At 40.1% G+C, this 18,500-nt stretch overlaps 1 protein-coding gene across 2 annotated transcripts in view; it reads right to left on the reverse strand.

Annotated features, from left to right (window-relative positions):
- Positions 1–12,064: 12,064 nt before the first annotated feature.
- Positions 12,065–18,500, reverse strand: part of PIK3C3 (phosphatidylinositol 3-kinase catalytic subunit type 3) — an 81,127-nt gene continuing 74,691 nt past the window's right edge. For both annotated transcript variants that reach the window (XM_069775371.1, XM_069775372.1), the window contains one exon: positions 12,065–12,851. In XM_069775371.1, coding sequence (XP_069631472.1) covers positions 12,837–12,851 — 15 coding nt within the window. In that variant the 3' untranslated portion in view covers positions 12,065–12,836. The remainder of the gene's footprint in view (positions 12,852–18,500) is intronic.

Consider the following 18,500-nt stretch of genomic DNA (forward strand, 5'->3'; position numbering starts at 1 on the left):
GCACAGATTCTTTGCACAAAATGCTGTCACTTCCACTTGTTCTTTCTTCCTGGATTGAATGTACAGGTCTTTAGCCAAAAAAGGAAATAAACTCTCTTATCCAGATTTTTCCTTCCCTGCACTATAAGTGAAGACTGTGGCTGCTTTTTGATTTGCTTTATTTGTCACAATCAGAACAAAAAATAACCCCCAGGGTTCAGTCTCCTCAATTTTAGTACGTTACAGAGATTATCAGTTTTCTGTCTTGTGCAAATCAAGTTCTTTACTATTTTGCTGAAGAATTAATTATGATGAACCATTTCTTCAGCATATGCTCCAGATTTTCCTAGAACTGTATGATTTGCTTTTTAAAATGGGAAACTTTTCAGTCTTCTAATATACAGCTATACTCCTGTATTTTGTAAAAGGAACAGATTTCCTAATTCCCATTTCACTCTAAGTCATTTAAGTAATTTTATTTATATTTACATACCTCAGAATTACATCAAGACTCTGAAAAGCATATTAAATTTTCACTTGTGCTTGAATAGTTTTCATTATGGAATTTCCTGTATTATACATTAAATATCAATTAAAAAAAGGTCTCAAAATACAGCATTCATCAAAAGCAGACATGAGAATGGAACTTTCTTCCTCAACAAATCTGCTCTCAACGCAAATAATTTCTGTTGAAGGCATATTTTCTTTTTCTAAGATAGTCACCCATTTCTCTTATGATCTTTTCACAGAGCATTTGCCATGAAATGAATTACAAAGTGCACATGCCTTGTAGTTCTAAACATATGACCAGCTATGCAAGGTCAGCTGTATTGTGCTGTCTTCAACTGAGACCAGTGAGAAACGTCAAAAAAAGAGTGAGGAAAGGAGTATTCTGTTGTATTTTCTCAGTTTCCAGTGAATTATAGTTTCAGGAAATTCAAGAAGTGTCGGTAATATTACATTTAACTGACCTTGATGAATGTTTCTTCCATGCATTTACCTAATTGCTATTTAGCATCCACAAAACACTATGATAAGGAGCTCCATAGTTCAGTTAGGCACTGTGTGAAAAGCACTTCCTTTTATTTGTTTCAAACCTTTCTCTTGCTAAGTTCCTTTTGATACCATCTGTTCATTACAAAAGAGAAAAAAACCAATCCTTTCTTGTTCACTTTTTTCCATATTACTCAGGATTTTCCACAGCATACCTTAGTTTAGACGGGGCCTCTTGAGACCACCTAGTCCAACCCTCCTGCTCAAGCAGGACCACCTCGAGCAGCTGTTGTCCCGTTGGGTTTTGTGCATCCCTACTGATGGAGACTTCAAAGCTTCCCTGGGCAACCTGTCTCCAAATCTGACTACCATCACAGTAAAAAAAAAAAAAAAAAAAAAGAAGAAAAATGTTTTCTTGTGTTCAGATTGAATTTCCTGTGTTTTAATTCGTGCCCATTGCCCCTTGTCCTGTCACTGGGCACTACTGAGAAGAGTCTGACACCCTCTTCTTCATTCCCAGCCCCCAGGGGTTTAGAGACGTTGGTAAGATCCCCCTGAGCCCTCTCTTCTCCAGGCTGAACAGTCCCAGCTCTCAGCCTTTCGTCATAGGAAAGATGGACCAGTCCCTTAATCGTCTTTCTGGCCCTCTCCTGGACTTGCTTTAATAAGTCTGTATCTTTCTTGTACTGAAGAACCCAGAACAGGACACACTACTGCAGGTTTTAAAGACCTCTGTCTCATCCTTCTTCAGCCATCTCTTTTCTAGACTGAAGCTTCCTAGTTCAGCTATTGATCCCGCGTTGGGAGTCGTTTTTCCTTGCTTATCCTTCCTCAAGTTCCCTTGCTTATCCTTTTTACTTATCTTCATATTCTCTAGAACCAACATATCCATTTTGGGATGGGACAACCACAGCTTTGTTTGCATTCCGTGTGCAGATGCACATGCACACATGCAGCGGCAGGAGGATTTTTTCTGTACATTCTCTATTCCTTTTCTAACAACTCCTAATGTTCAATTGCCCTTTGGCTGGTAGGGAGCATGAAAAGATGTTTTCCTAAAACTGTGTTTTAGAACTCTGAGATCTCTTTTCTGAATAAACCTTTTAACAGATGGGGTTGCATAATGAAATTTTTTCCTTACGATATTATTATTAGAATCACTTTCAAATGCTTCCCCCTATTCTTCCTTCAGTTTTTGCTTTGCTATCTTAAACAAAAACTGAAAAAGGCATTTATTTTGCATTAGCATTTTTGCCCCCTTTCAATTATTTTCTTATGGCAGAACAGAAAAGTGAATGAAAGGGAGGAAAAAAAGAGGAGGATAAAAAGGATAGAAATGTATGTGTAAAGGTGGAATATTGAAGTAATATATTGATCCTACAAGTGATTTTCTTTTTGAGATCGTTACAGCATAGCTTATGCAAATGCTTTCTACACTCACATATTGGTCTATGCAATGACAGAATAATTCAGACACCTCTATCATCAACATTGTGGGCACAATTTTAGACATATGTAAAGTAAGCAGTCCAAGGGCTGAAGACTTCTGGCTTGTGAGATGGAGAAGGAAGCAGAACAGCCATGCCTTCACTACCTGCTTCTGCCATGTAACTTGCTCTTCAAAGCCCGATTAGCTACCATGACCTATGACTAGACACTTGGAGGGGTCTGAAGTCCTTGGATCTCCTTGTACAAGACAGACATGCATAGAGACTGCTTTATTGTAAATCTTTGCATCGTTTTCTTTTGTTTCACATTTCCAAGAAAGTTGTCTTGTCTTCTGACATGCAGATTAGTGGATGCAAGACTCCATGGGATTTGATCAGAAACAGCTGTTTGTTAAAAGACAGGAGAGGTGTGTCACCCTACGGTGAGGTAGGACTTGGAGTACTTTAGAATTTCATTCCAAAAGCACGAGAAGCACTTAAAATACACTCACTACACTCACGGCCAAAGGCACAACTATTTTGTTACAAAGCTTGGCTATCTGTTTCTGCAATTCAACACACAGCTTCTTGGTGTAGAGACAGAAAATCACAGGAATGCATTACTGCCACCTTAACAATAACATTTTTCTGCCTCAAGTTTTAGACAAGACATTTCTTTCCAGCTCTATCCTACATAATGGTAAGTTATCTGAATTTATTAATTGTTTTCTTCTCCACCAGCAATTATTGGGCAGTCTAGAAGGCACACTAGAAGGATTTCACTGGGTGATTATACAGTTTGCTTTAACAACAACAGTTGACAGTTCTTCTCACTCTGATTTAGAAAACAAAAAACAACATTTTTTTTTTTCCTCCTATTTTCAGGTTGACCAAAGTGAAAATATGTGAGGTCAGTTATTTCTAGCAGAAGGTATAAATTTTCTTCAGAAGGCTTCTGTATTCTATGCAGCTATCTAGTGTCCCTTCTCATTTTACAGTTAATTTAACTATCAAGATCCAGCTATGTTATTTACATGTGCCTTTTCATTTGGGCTTGGATTGCTGGTTTCTTCCGTAATTGTTTGTCTTATAGGAACACTCAGAGATTCTAGACCTATGGTGAGAATCACTATGCAAATGTAATGATATGATCCTTGCTCAGAAGAGCTTACAAATTTAAAAGGTCAAGAGAAGACAACACAGATGGATGCAACAGGTGAAGTAAGAACCACTTGGATCCCTAATGGCAGATATATAGAATTTAAAGGAGACTGGATAAACTGTTCATACACGTGAAATGGCAAACAGCTGGCATGGTATCTGTGGAGCACTGGGATCAAGCCTGTCCTTTATTATGCCAGCAGAAATTCACTGTAGTGATTGCAAATTCAAGTAAATCTCCTTTCTTAAATTATTTAGATTGAAAATAAACTAAAAAAGAAAATAAAAGTAGCCTCCTTCCCACTCTCAATCACGATGGATTTTATGGAATTAAAAAATATAGGAGGGGAATAATCAATAAAATCCTCAAGAGACGTTCAAAAACTGCAGTATCAGTACAAATACACATTTAACTTCAGATAATTCATGCAAATCTCTACCTTACAAAAGTTAATAATTTATGCCTCACTTGGCCTCTTTCCACTACCAGGACCTGAACACATTTGTTATTTTAAACTTCACAAAACACCTGAAAGCAGGTAAAGAATAGGAGATCAGAACAAGCACATCCGAAGCCTAGCTACCATGGCAATTAGATGCTGCATGAAGATTTAGAGCCCAAAGCTGGGCATAATGGAACAGCTAGTTGATTTCCTAGAGCAATGTAATTATCTGCTCTGTGATTTAAGCTTGGTTGATTGTGCCTAGTGGTGTGAAATGCATTTGACTCTGCTCTGGCTTCTGAGAAGATGGCATTTCTAAAAGGTGGTACTCTCTCCTGCGACATCATCCACTAACAAATTTAGGTAAAATCAGTCTGTCTTCTTGGGACAGCACCAACTCCTCTGGTTCTGGCAGGAGACCTCTTATTCTAGTTAAGTTTATGGGCATTTGAATGTAGGAAAAGGATCTCAGTGTTCAGTGACAGGGCTGTACTCCTAATACTTTACTATATGTAAAGCTCTGAAATTCTGCAGAAGTTAGGCTCATGGAAACAATGATCTTTTCAAGGTAACCAGCTGGATGAAAATGTGACGGGATTAACCCTTTCTCTGAACATTCCTGTACCCATGACTTCTCTCAGAAAACAAATGTGGGACCATACAGCCAAACAAATGTGATTTGGATGCACACTTAATCCACATCTCACAGTGAATTCCACTGCTCAGAGAGTAACATAACGTCTGCATACCAAAGACTGTGACCTCCTTTTAGAGAAGGAGTGCTTTGAACCTCTCCCCTGCCACCTAATAGGACCTCAGACTCCCTTAATTATCCAAACTTCCCATGACTGGGAGATCCAGTTAGGGATGCCCTCTCTTTGGTCCTTGCAAGGAACATGCCAGTACTGGAAAACAGAACTGCCACGTGTGTATTTCGGCTCCATATAAATACCTGCATCTAAGTTCCCAGCATGGTCCATGGAAATCCTACTCAGTACAGTCAGTGAAATATAATATTTCAGAGTCAGCTCATCCTAAAGTAGGCACATAAGGCTTGATTCAATTTGTCTGAAACTAAGCACACAGTGCTATTTGAAATGGCCTGAGGTAGCCAAGACCTCCATGACAGGCTGGCAAATATAACATGGAAAATATGTGTAACCCGTGCTCTTCTAGAGTAATAGCTAGAGTCCAGGAAGGATACTGGTTAGATCTGAGACCTACCTTAAACAAACTTCCTTCAGAAATCCTGATCTGTGATCCAAATATCACAATATGAAGCTAAGGGTAATGTTCCTTACCTGCTTGCCTGGCAAGACAAATGGGAAGGAAGAGATTATTCGTTAACCAAGGACAGCAAAGAACTTAACAGGATCCTGTACATACTGTAATCTGCAGGATTAGAACACGCGCACACCTGGCAGCTTTATCTAGTAGGATTAATTGCCCCAAATCTGTGTCTGTATGGCACCAACTGCAATGGTCCAAGATTCCTTTTTCATGCTCCCATATTACAGTACAGTGTGTACACTGTAGTCAAGTATTTAAGCAGTGATTGCACCTTCAGAGATATTCTAGTCGAGGGTCAACACTCTGCAGCCACAAAAATTAGGGTAGCTGGTAACCCTACCACCACACCTGTGCTTGCCTTTGCACTAGTACTAACACCATGGCTGAAAAATGGCAAGCTACAATAGTAATGCACTAGAACTCAATATGCAAAACCTGAGTAACAAAGAGAACAATCTTTATGATTGCACAAAAGGCTCAACACTAAAACTGCCATTGAGGAACATTAGTTGGTACATGACCAGGGATATTAATACGAGCAACAAAATAATGAAATAATGGAAAAACATATGCTAAGTAAGCCTTTTGTATACATACATAACGGAGATGTAAGACTGAACTGTGGGTGTCCTGATTTATGATGATTTACGCTGATTTACACATCTTAAATGAGCTGGTCTTCTTGCTTATTATATAGCTCTAACTGTAAATGAAAAAATAATCTCTGGAACTTCTCAGTTGTTCTTGTACACCCCCATTTACAATCCATATGGTGTTAAACTAGAAAAAACGTACAGCTTTTAGCTACCCTTCTGGCTATATCTCTTCATTGAACAAAAAAAATTTATCTGTTGCAGCTTTTTAAATCAGCATCAGGTACCCATTAAGCTGGATGATGCGGATGCAGAAAACGTGGACCCTGATAAAAAGGCCTGACAATGTATCTTGTGGCTATTGCTTGCTTAGGCTGAAAAATTGATCATCTTATTTTGTTGTGTTTCAGTTAAGCTTTCTTTTTGCACATACTGAACTTTAGGATTAGTTAATGAAAGCAAAGAAACATTTTCATTCTCCCTATTTTTACTACAGCTTTCTAAGACAGAAGGATGGAGAGAACCGCCAGAACAGTGTTTGACAGGAACAGGAGTTCCAGCAAGTACATTTCTTCAGGCATCTTTCAACTCTAAGGTATGGAACAAATACAAGCCAACGAACCAAGGCTGAATGCAAAATGCAATCAAAATGCATTGCTATTTGGTAGATTATAATGGCACTTCCCAGATCCATCTGAAATTAAAGCCCCAAGCTATGGTACTTCCCGTGTGAGACAAGTTAAAAACGGGTCCTGCACCACTGAGTTTACAGAGCTGGGAGGGAAACAGAAGTTCAAAAAGTGAAAAATCTTCAAGGCCAACGGACAACAAAAACCACAGCCAGGGCTGTAACACAGTCTCTCAGCTCTCATTTCAAAAGTAGCGTCTGTCAAGTTAGAAGCAGAATGAGAGCTAAGACCTGTCATCTCCTCGTTTGCAGAGTAAGATGCCACTCAGCACCTTGTTATTGGCATGTTGTTTGCAACTTGGAAAAGATAAATGCAATATGGCCCAAGATCCTTGAAAAGATACCACCTACAGGTTTTAGTAAATTGTGCAGACTAACCGTGCAAAACACCTCTGAACTATATAACCACATTTTTTCCCCCATTCAGGATTTCAACAAGTACAGCTCTTACGGTAGCCAGCTCTCTGCCACGTATTTTATTTTTAAGACCACCTCATTCATTGTCCCAAGGTCTGTTGTTGTGCTTTCCCTTGGAAAAGAAACTGAATTAGCTTCCATTGTAATGCTGCCTTGGCAGAACCTGGTCAGAGACCTCAGCTGAGTCACTCCTTTAAAGAAAGAGCTTTCTGCCATGCATGCTGCTGTCCTCACCCTTGAGGTTGGTGAAAGAATCAGATAATCATTACAGCATCAACCACCTCCCCTTCACCTCTGCTGGGTCAGAAAACTTAGTACCCGAGTCAGTCACTGCATGATCAGACCTGAGTGTTAGAAGCGAAACAGTTATCCACACAAGAATGGCTCCCAGCAGGGACAGCCAGAGTGAAAAAAATCCCAAATTCAAGCTGAAATGGAAGCTGCCTACTTCAGGGAATAGACACTGCTACTAGACTAGTTGTGCTTTTATCAGCAATCTCTCCCTCGTATGTCAGCTGATGACGATACAGCATTAGAAAGGTGACAGACAGCTGACTGGACTGAATGAATACAGTTGACACCACCAGATATAGGGGAAAAAAACAATCCAGTATTTACTGGAAGAGAAAAAAAGCTCTGTCTTGTCCTGTCCTAGGGACACAGTGCTCTTGTCACAGGGTGCTACAACACCAGCTAGGCAAGATTAAGTAGGCACCTCTCTATACCTGCACGTAGACATGGAGCTTGTTATTCCACCTCAAGTTCAAAGGGAAGTAGTTTGTGAATGGTTTGTTAAAAGCAGTGATTTTTCCCTAATTACTTCCCACCTTCTCAGCTAGAAAACTGTTATATATGACTGTGCCAGAAAAGAAAGCTATTATAAAAAAAAGCTATTTTTCTTCCGCAATATGGGTTCTTCAGTCTCTAATCAGCGAGAGAAGTTATATTAAACAGACACGGGAGATAAAAGCCTTTGGTTACAATTAACTTCACAATCTGATTCCCAGTGAAAGAAGACACACTGAAGAAAGGACTGCACAAAAACTCTTCCTATTTTATAGATCAAGGACAGATGAAGCAGCTTGTTTGACACTGTGGAACGTGTATCCATATGATTTACCTATTACGTATTCCAATTAAAGTCTAAGCACCTAGCGAGATGGGGAAAAGTGCCGTTATCCAACTGTCACTTTGAGGACTACAGGCTGGAGCAAACTGAATGGCTCGCCCACGGAAGAACTGATCTCAGAGCTCCCCTGAGTCCCCACATTGGCTCAGCCCTCCCTTCACATCACTTCACTTTCCGTGCACTGTAGTTTATGAATTGAACATCCTCCTCAGAGCAAGTCTGTAAAATCACCATCTTCTGATCCCTCACCATTGACGAGGGCGATGGGGAAAAATTTAGGACAAACACATTTCTGTCAAGGGAAGGAATTCAAAGTGGCTCTGTTAATTTTTGCACAACTTCTAGCTGTGGAGAGGTTTTATTCAGAATTTAAGTACCTCCCTGTGGTATAGCTTAATTCACTTTGGAAAGGACCATCCCACACACAGCTTAACTGATTAATGTCTGTGCGTAGATGAGCTATTACCTCCTCTCCAACCACTGTTCCTGCCATTTCAGGTTTGAACCCATGCAGGTGAACCGTGTCGCTGCTCGATTCTCTAGAACCAAGAGGGGTTCGGTATTTTACCCTCCAAAGTGAAATTTCTTCCTCCCCCGGGAAGAGTCCTTTCTAAATCACCGATGCTTGGAAGGACAGGAGGACACCAATATTGCACTTCAAGTAGCTTCACTATTACAAAGAATCATCACATCAGCTGAAGAGGTTACAAAAATCTATTTTAACACAATCCACCTGCAATCTGTTTTCGATGACTCCCTTAAGACTCCTTAAATGTACGTGCTTCAGATACTTCATAATAACCAAGGTATTTTACCATCCAGTGATGACACTGGGTCTTGTGAGTAAAACCTCTGCTGACTACAAAAGGAAGGCCATTTAGTGATACTACCTCTCTTTGCTGCTACCCCCACTCTGCGAGGTCTTAAGATTCCCATTCTCTGTCCCTCCTTCCCTTTTCCATAGCCATTATTCCTCCAAAGCGGTGTTAAGATTCCCATTCTCTGTTCCTCCTTCCCTTTTCCATAGCCATTATTCCTCCAAAGCCTTGCAAAAGTGCTTTTTATTTTAGACTGCACACAAGAAGAACAAAGACAGGTAACTGTCTGCAAGAACCGGGACATTTTGTGCCAAAAGGGTATATGCCTTTTATATTAAAACCAAGGGCCCGTCCCTCTCTTTCTTACTCCCCTAACTCCCCCCCCCCCCCCCAAATACTACTTTGGCAATTACTGCTTCCTCCCCACAAAAAAGAAAAGACGACTGTGCCACTTTCTGCTCCTGAAGCACTGGCAGTTGAAAGCAACCAATGACAGTCTATAGGTAGGGGAGGGAAAAAAAAAAAAGAGCAATTTCTTTTGCTTCCCTCACCCTTGATCCCAAGGGAAAGACCACTAGAGATTCCAGAAGAAAATAAAATCAGGATGAAACCAAGATAGATGTTGAAAGGCAAATAAAGCACCCACAAGCTGGCTTTATAGTACTTTTTACCTCTAGTTATACAAAATACAACTGCTAGGTAAAACAAGCCTGTGCCAAAAATTATTTTTTTGACTGTTCTGTTCTTTTTCTCTGCAGTACTTCCTGGAGAGACTTAATAGGATGACTTTTGACAAGTTATTCTACAACACAACTGGTACAGCCTGGTTTCCTACTAGCTACTGCATCATGCTTTGATACATGTGATGGACCTCACAGCCTCACTCTACGCAGAATTTTGTGTTTGCATGCAGCCCCACATATGCATACATGCAAATACATGTGCAGGGTGAAACTGCTGTCTGACATCCCCCTGGGGACCTTTGTCTGACTGGGGATCTACCTTTGTGAAATGTAGAAGGATTTCACCTTTAAGACTTGTACTCCTCAAGACAAAATCAGTAATAGTTATTGAAGGGACTCAGAAGTTATTAGAGACAGATAAGTAAGATATTCACAGCACTGGATTACACAGAGATATCGAGCCACGATAGATAAACTATTAAACATTCTTACTCCAGAAGTAGAAGCTTTAGACAAACATACCGAAAAAGAAAACCCTTCATTTAAAACAAAATAGCTTACTCCCCCCAGTTTTGTTTTTTCTGTTTTACCTTAAATAGATGATGCTGCACGAAATGCTAAGAGCCATAAGATTTTGCAAAACAGTCAGAACTTACTTTGTATATGAGGAATAAAAAGATATATATATATATATATAAAAATCTTTTGATGTGTGGACTTCAAAGAACAATTTTCAACAGTATTTGGTATTTAGAACACAAGGCTTAAAGTAATAAATTTACTTACATCTAGTATATTGTAGCAGTCCCAGTGCTGTCCTGTTCTTCGTGCTGTAAGGGTTCAGAGCACCTGGGAACAGACTATGCAGATCAGCCCCCAAAAAAGGCACTAGTTGGATCACAGACATATCCAGTTAGTTTGTCAGTGCTCAGCTGGTACATGTTCTACAAAATTGTTTGGAAAATACACTGAAAATATAAGCAGAGTGACTCAACAAGCAGAAAGAACACACTGGCTGGATTATGTTCCACTGACTCAGGCAAGCTTTTCCATTTCTGTGCCTGATGTTCTCCATTTAGAAAATAGTGATTTACAGTGAAGTCAGGGTCTTCTTAAGCCTTACCTGTGATACTCAGATTTCATTTTGGGTTCACATGCTAACATTTATAACTGACTTAGCGTACAGTTTTAACAGGCTGTTGCATAGTCCAGCATATGAACAGGTTATTGCGTTAATTTTAAACCACAAGGCATAGTGAAAAAACATGTATTAATTCATAATGTGTTTACAAAAGTTATATTTAACACTTTATAAAACTCTCTGCAAAGTGGAATGTGCTGTAGGATCCGGCCGATGATGTCTTTTGGGTTTTAACAAGGAGTCATCCTTGGCCTGTCTGGTCAACTGGTACAGAGCGGCTCATGGCCATAATTAGTCTTGGGCAGGGGGAAGAGGAAGTTTTCTTCAAAAGAAATAGAGGAAAAATCCTAGAATATATACAGTGGGAAGGGCTGGGGATCAGGAGTTCAGAACTCAGTCAAATAAAGTGTGGCTACGACATACAAATCAAAGTTGTGTGAGCATGTAGGATGCCCCTTCAAAACAAATTAAAAAAAAGACAATTTTTTTTTTTTGCAGAATTTACTCTGAGTGTCTGAGAAGTCCATGCTCTCAGAAATATCCTTGGAAGATACCACAAAGTACTGCATGTAAAATGAGTTCATGAGAAATGGAGGCAGTAGAGAAATCGGTATTTCTGCCAGATGAAGTAAGACCAAAAAAAACCCATGAGAAAATGGTAATTACTACTTCTCAGAAGAAAAGCCAGGTAAAGATAAGAGGTACTACTGTAGCTCGCCTGTGGCATTGTGTTTTGCCAGCTAACACAAGCACTAAGTAACTAGGGTAACACAGTTCCTCTAAGTTGCAGATATAGGGGAAAAGAGGGGCTGAACCAATGTTGTGGTTAACTGGCAAATTTGAGTAATATGCTAAAATAACTAAGGGCCCATCACAGCCCTAGTAGATTTTCCTCCATCAAAGCTCTTCTGGTGTTTGCTAGCAAAAGCAGCACAAAGCAAGACTGACTCACAAATATCAGTCAGATTCAGATTCAAATCAGTCCTTCTTATCTTTGTAATTGGGAGGGATTTCTTCCTCACTTGAATTGTTATTAAAAAAAATAATACAGGAGTGTAAGAGCACTCTTTGAAGAGAGCCACACGTTTATGAAGAGCTAATTACATTGTTGATCATTCAAATCAGATTCATTATGAACTCAACATGTGGCACAAAAGTCATTTTATGAGTGGCCTTATTCCTGCATCAAGCGAACTGAGAAGTGAAAATCCTTGCAAAAAGCCAAGAGTTATGAACATAATCCTCTAGTATGCCATGTCTCAGCAGGTAAGATTAAAAAGACAAAACAGAACACCTCAAGACTGCAACAACAAAGACTTTATTAGAGTCAAGAATATATAATCACTGTACAGAAAACATTCAGAGTTAAGGTGTGAAATACTGAACCGCTCACTGTGCATTCTGGTTGCTGAGCCTGTTAGTGATGATTTAATTGGCTGCCTACAGCTGGCTAACTTATCAGCACTTAAAAACATTTTTGTAAGCAGGGGAGAAATGATTGTCCTTTCTAACTGATAACATTGCCCAAGGTGGGAAATAAAGGATCATACGCATTACATTAAAACTTACTCACGGAACAAAGTTGGTGGGAAGGGAAGAGAGGAGATTGCCATAGTTTTGTGTTTTTTTCTGCACTGAGGAACTGTAACCTCACTGTTCTAACTTTGTACATACTCTTGTTCAGTACAGCAATGATTTCTATTTTTAAATAAGAAAATATATTAACAGGTACAAGAATTTACCATCAAATGCAGCCTCTTCCAGTTATCTTTGGCTTGAGAGGAAGTTGCTTACTTCAACTTTTGAGGCTCAAATGTTTTCAGTGGAAAGAAATGCCATAGCATCTGAGCCCCAAGGATGGTATAAACAACCATTTTCCTTTAAAAAATGGTTGTTTTTAAACCTTCAATGAACAGAGACTCAAAAAAGCCTCTCTACCTCCTGAGCTCTCAATTCTCCACGCTACCAAAACTGCAGCTTTTGCTTTCCAAAACTGTTTGGTGAAGTCCACAAGGGCTTGAGAAAGTCTCTTTCTTGAGCATTTGCTTGTTTCCACCACAGGTAGGCAAAAGGCTTATTTTCTCCAATACTAAAAGAAAACAAAAAACAGATAGAACAGCATTTATTCAACTTGGCTTATTCTCAGAAACAAAAGTTATGCATAAATTGAACTCTGTGTTTAAAAACATGGTGAAATGCCTAAAGGCAGGCGATTTTCACAACGCTTCAGGAGAGCAAACAGCATGGAAACCAACTTATCTGTCTCTTCACAAACGGCTTCATCCAATCTACACAATCCTGCTGGTAGATGTTCCCTATTTTATTTTGGCATCCAACAGAAGGAAAACAGAAGCCCTGTCCTGAAGGAAAGGAACCACAGCTGCATTCCAGGATGCAGCAGCACTGGGACCACAGCTTGGAGATATTCTAAAGCCAGGTAACATTTACAGCTTAAACTGAGTCTGTTCCTAAGCAGACAGCAGCCAAGTATTAGTACAACCCCAAGTTGTACTCCTACATTTTAGGTGGGACACCCCTCATCCCCCAAGCTTTCACTTTTTTAATCACTGTTTAGCATGAGCCCTGAATGTAACTGACTTGACTTGTAAATTTACAAGGGAAATAAAATGTGAAATTAGTCACTTCAACTGGAGATTGTTTCCTTCCTCTACAGAAATAAATAATGCTGTTAAAATGAAAATGACTCTCCAGGGAGAAATGGCTATCCAGTCTTCATTAGTATCAACTAAAATTAGTATGTACTTTTTCTCCTCTTGAGCACTATTGTACAACTCCATTAACTTATTCTAAATGTTAAATTTATTTACTTTTGAGACAACAGTTTTTTGATAACCATTAAGAAGGAGACAAGTACTACATAAAAAGATCTGTAAAATATCTGGTAAGATAATAGATTAGAGATATATTAGAAACTAAACTAAAGGCTGCATAACACAGCTTTAAACTGAACTCAGTTTACATTTTTGTTACAAAATAACAATTCTAAGCCAATACCAAAATATCTAGACTGCTCTATCCAAGAGCTTTACTTACTATAGAGTGACATATAGAATGGTGATACACAACAGTTACTATAATAACCAACCTTATTAAAAAGCTCTTAACTGTTGCAGTAGGCGACACGGATTGCTTGTAGGCCTATTTTGAAGGCAGTAAGAGAATAAATATCTATCGATAAACAAAAAAACATGTTGAAGGGCATTTCAAAGGAAAAATTGTGTGGCAGCATTAGGCCAAAATCTGCTGTTTATGCTTGTGTCATAATACCTGTGTAGTGTGGTGGGGGTTTTTTTTGACAACTTACATTACTATTAAGAGCAAGGCCGTTGCAATTCATTGCCGCATTATACATGAACAAATTGCAAGCTTCAATTGGCCATTGTGTAAGATGACCCCTTTACAGCAAATTCAATGATGCATTATTTGTTCATTTGTTCAATGATTTACAGACTCTGTGAAGACTCCCGCAACAAATTCTTAAGACCACCTTAGACAAAAAGGAAAGATCATGATTTTGACTAATGAAGTACTAAATATCACTAAAAAGTGTCCTATTTCACTTGTAATATAAACAGACATTAATTACATTTTATTTTGATGGATTTTTCTGGTAAGTTTTTTAAAAAATACATACATTGAGCTCAGATTCTTAAGACTTGTCAACCGCTGATTAATCTGTGACTATTCTTTTTGTATCCTTCTCACTCTTATAAACATCCAGTATTCTTGCAGGGGGAAGCCTGCACGTGTAACTGTTTACAGAACATAAATGAAGGCAATAATCTGAACTCCAAAACTAGCAGAAGAATCCGACATCACGTGGAGCCAAGAGACGCCTTAAGCACTTACAGAGCAACACACTATTGTTTTCATTTTAGGCACCTGATCCCAAAAGTAGAAAGGAAAGCTAAAGGCATATAGGTAGCAAACTCCGCAGCAGTACACGAGAATTCAGGGCCTCAGGAAAAGCAGCCCAAAAGTCTCCATGCTGGAACTCAGCATCAGCCAGCTGGAGAGATAAAAACCCCCAAATGAGACAACTGGATCAAGCCTGCATTAGTGGCTGTCATATCTGCTTATTTGGTATCCAAAGTGCAATACACACTGTGGGCTTGCTTTTTAACTCCCAAAAATGTGAAAGGAAGATGCAACTGGTGCCTGCTGCTGTATGTATCAGCCTCTTGCTTAGAACACCATTCCTGGCAGCTAGAAGCCTGGGGTTCAAATTCTTGGGTACTTTTAAATATTCTGAACAAATCTGTCCTGTGATTTTAAAAGCAGTTTTAAGTGCTGAAGAAAGGTCAAGCAAGAACAAGTCTGAATGGAAAAAGAAAAGGTCACCTAAATCAAACCTGTAAGCTCTGACTTACTAATACAGCTTCACAAATGCAATAACAATTATCTGGGAGAGTCTGGCAGTCACCTAAAACCAATGAAGTAAAAAGACATGTCTTAAAAAAAGTGACTGTCAGTATGGGATTAAAAGCAAGGTCTACACACATATTGGAAGCACTTAAAATTTTAATCTTGAATATTTGTAATGGCTGGGTTGGTTTGTTTTTTTTTTTGAACCCCAAGGTAGATGCTAGGCATTTTTCACTTTGTCTTATGAAATTATGGTCCTCCATCCTATGATCAAAGCAATCCATAATAAATGACAGCAAATTTTGCAACATTTTTGCATAATTACATTCCTTTTTTTCACATCACGTAAAAGATCACCTTTATTAAATATATATGCAGATGGAAATGACATTTTTGCTTCTTACCCTGCACTATAGTGCAGTTCTTCAAAATAAAAATAAAGTTTGTAGGAAACAACATATTAGTTGGAAGACCTTTAGCAAAATCCATAGCCATAAAAATACTTTTCCTTGGTTCATATCAGACTTTGATCAGTCTTTTGAAGAAAGAATCAATAAAAAAACCTGAGATAATGACTGGCTTTTCAGATTGGTTTCATTTTTCCTCTCAATTCCATTTCTTGTCATGAGTCTAATACTTAAGGCAAACAATGTAATATCTTAAATCCCTGATAAACACAAACTAAATATGTCAGATGATTTTAGGGAAAAACCATTGTAAATTCGAAGAAGAAATGCTTTTGTGAACACAGATTTATTCAACGTGAGAATTAAACATTTTATTGTCTTATTGTGGCTTGTAGTAAGACAGCACACATATGTGTGGTTAAACATTTCATTCTCCATACTAGAGCAAGGGTAAATGTTAATAATAGAAACAGTAAAGACAATAATTTATTGTCACCCCAGACCATTAGCAAGAATCAGATAGTGTGTGAGGGTGCATGGAACCTCCAGAGATCATTTAGTCCAACCCCCCTGCTCAAGCAGGATCAAACACAATAGGCTGCTCAGGACATTGTGCTGTTGGATTTTAGGTATCTCCACAGATGGAGACTCCGCCACCTCTCTGGCAAACCTGTCCCAGCGTTTGATTACCCTCACAGTAAAAAAAGAGTCCTTTATGTTTAGATGAATTTTCCTGTCTTTCAGTTTGTGCCCATTGTCTCTTGTCCTGTCACTGGGCTCCACTGAAAAGAATCTGACTCCATCTTCTTTACTCCCTTCCATCAGGTATTTATACGCATTGATAAGATCCCCCTGAGCCTTCTTTTCTCCAGGCTGAACAGTCCCAGCTCTCTCAGCCTCTCCTCGTATGACAGATGCTTCAAGTGCTTAATCATCTCCATGGCCCTTTGCTGGACTCGCTCCAGTATGGCCATGTCTCCTGTACTGGGGAGCCCAAAAGGGGCACAGCACCTTTTGGTGTATCTCACGTAGCACTGGGTAGAAGGGAAGGATCACATGCCTCTACCTACACCAGGAACACTCTGGTGGCCCTTCTTCACCATGAGATCATGTTGCTGCATAGAATCATAGAATAGTTTGGGTTGGAAGGGACCTTTATAGGTCATCTAGTCCAACCCTGCTGCAGTGAGCAAGGACATCTTCAACTAGATGAGGTTGCTCAGAGCCCCATCCAAGCTGACCTTGAATGTTTCCAGGGATGGGGCATCTACCACCTCTCTGGGCAAACTTGTTCCAGTGTTTCACCACCCTCATCGTAAAAAATTTCTTCCTTTTATCTACTCTGAATCTAGCCCCTTTTAGTTTAAAACCATTACCCCTTGTCCTATCGCTACAGGTCCTACTAAAATGTCAGTCCCCATCTTTCTTATAAGCTCCCTTTAAGTGCTGAAAGGCCACAATCAGGTCTTACCAGAGCCTTCTCTTCTCCAGGCTGAACAACTCCAACTCTCTCAGCCTGTCCCCATAGGAGAGGTGCTCCATCCCTCTGATCATTTTTGTGGACCTCCTCTGGACTCACTCCAACAGGTCTATATCTTTCCTGTACTGGGGACTCCAGAGCTGGAAGCAGTACTGCAGGTGGGGTCTCACCAGAGTAGAGGGGCAGAATCACCTCCCTTAACCTGCTGGTCACACTTCTTTTGATGCAGACCAGGATATGGTTGGCTTTCAGGGCTGTGAGCACACACTGCCATTTCACAACCAGCTTTTCATCCGCCAGTACCCCCACATCCTTCTCCACAGGGCTGCTTTCAATCCCTTCATCCCCCAGCCTGTATTGATACCAGGAGTTTCCCAGACCCAGGTGCAGGACCTTGCACTTGGCCTTGTTGAACCTCATGAGGTTCACATAGGCCCACTTCTTGAGCTTGTCCAGGTCCCTCTGGACAGCATCCCATCCCTCAGGCTTATCAACTCAGCTTGCTGTCATCTGCAAACTTGCTGAGGGTGCACTCAATCCCACTGTCTATATCACTGATGAAGATATTAAACAGCACTGGTCCCAATACTGACCCCTGAGGGACACCACTTGTCACTAACCTCCATCCAGACATTGAGCCATTGACCAATACTAGCGGTCAGCATCATGTGCAACTCATCCACCAGAACCTTCAGGGCTTTCTCTGAAAAGCTGCTTCCCACCTTATCACCTACCCCCGCTTGCCTACGCTTGTGCATGGGGTTATTCCACACCAGATGCAGTACTCGGCACTTCCCCTTTGGTGAACTTCAAGAGGTTCCTGTGCAGTCATTTCTCCAGCCTGTCAAGGTCCCTGTGAATGGCAGCACACGCTTCTGGTGTATCAGCTACTCCTCCCGGATTTGCATTGTCTGCAAACTTGCTGAGGGTGCACTTCAACCCATCATCCAGGTCATTAATGATGTTAAACAATTCTGGCCTCAGTATCAACCCTTGGAGTAAACCACTAGTGACCGGCCTCCAGATGGAGTTTGTGCCACTGATCACAACCTTCTAATCCCAGCACAGTGACCAGTTTCCAATCCACATCACTGTCCAGTTCTCTAGTCTGTATTGCTCCAGTTTGTTTATGATGATATTATGGAAGACAGTGTAAAAGCCTTGTGAAAAATCAAGACAAAGAATACCTAAAGCTCTCACCCGGTTCACTGAGCTAGGCTTTTTATCTTAAGTGGCCATCAGGCTGGTCAGGCATGATTTCCCTTTTCTAAATCCATGCTGACTACCCCCAATCACCTTGAATCTATTCTGCAGATCTGCACATAGAGGAGAAGCCATCCCTCCTAATACCAGAAGTCTCAAGGTTCCAGCCATCACCATCCCAGGAGTCTCCATTTCCTAACTCAATGAGCACAATGTATTCTTGCTCCTCCTTCAGTGCAGCTAGAGGTTCAGGCTCTTCTAT

The sequence above is a fragment of the Haliaeetus albicilla genome, chromosome W, assembly GCF_947461875.1.
Source record: "Haliaeetus albicilla chromosome W, bHalAlb1.1, whole genome shotgun sequence".
NCBI classification, from domain to species: Eukaryota; Metazoa; Chordata; class Aves; order Accipitriformes; family Accipitridae; genus Haliaeetus; species Haliaeetus albicilla.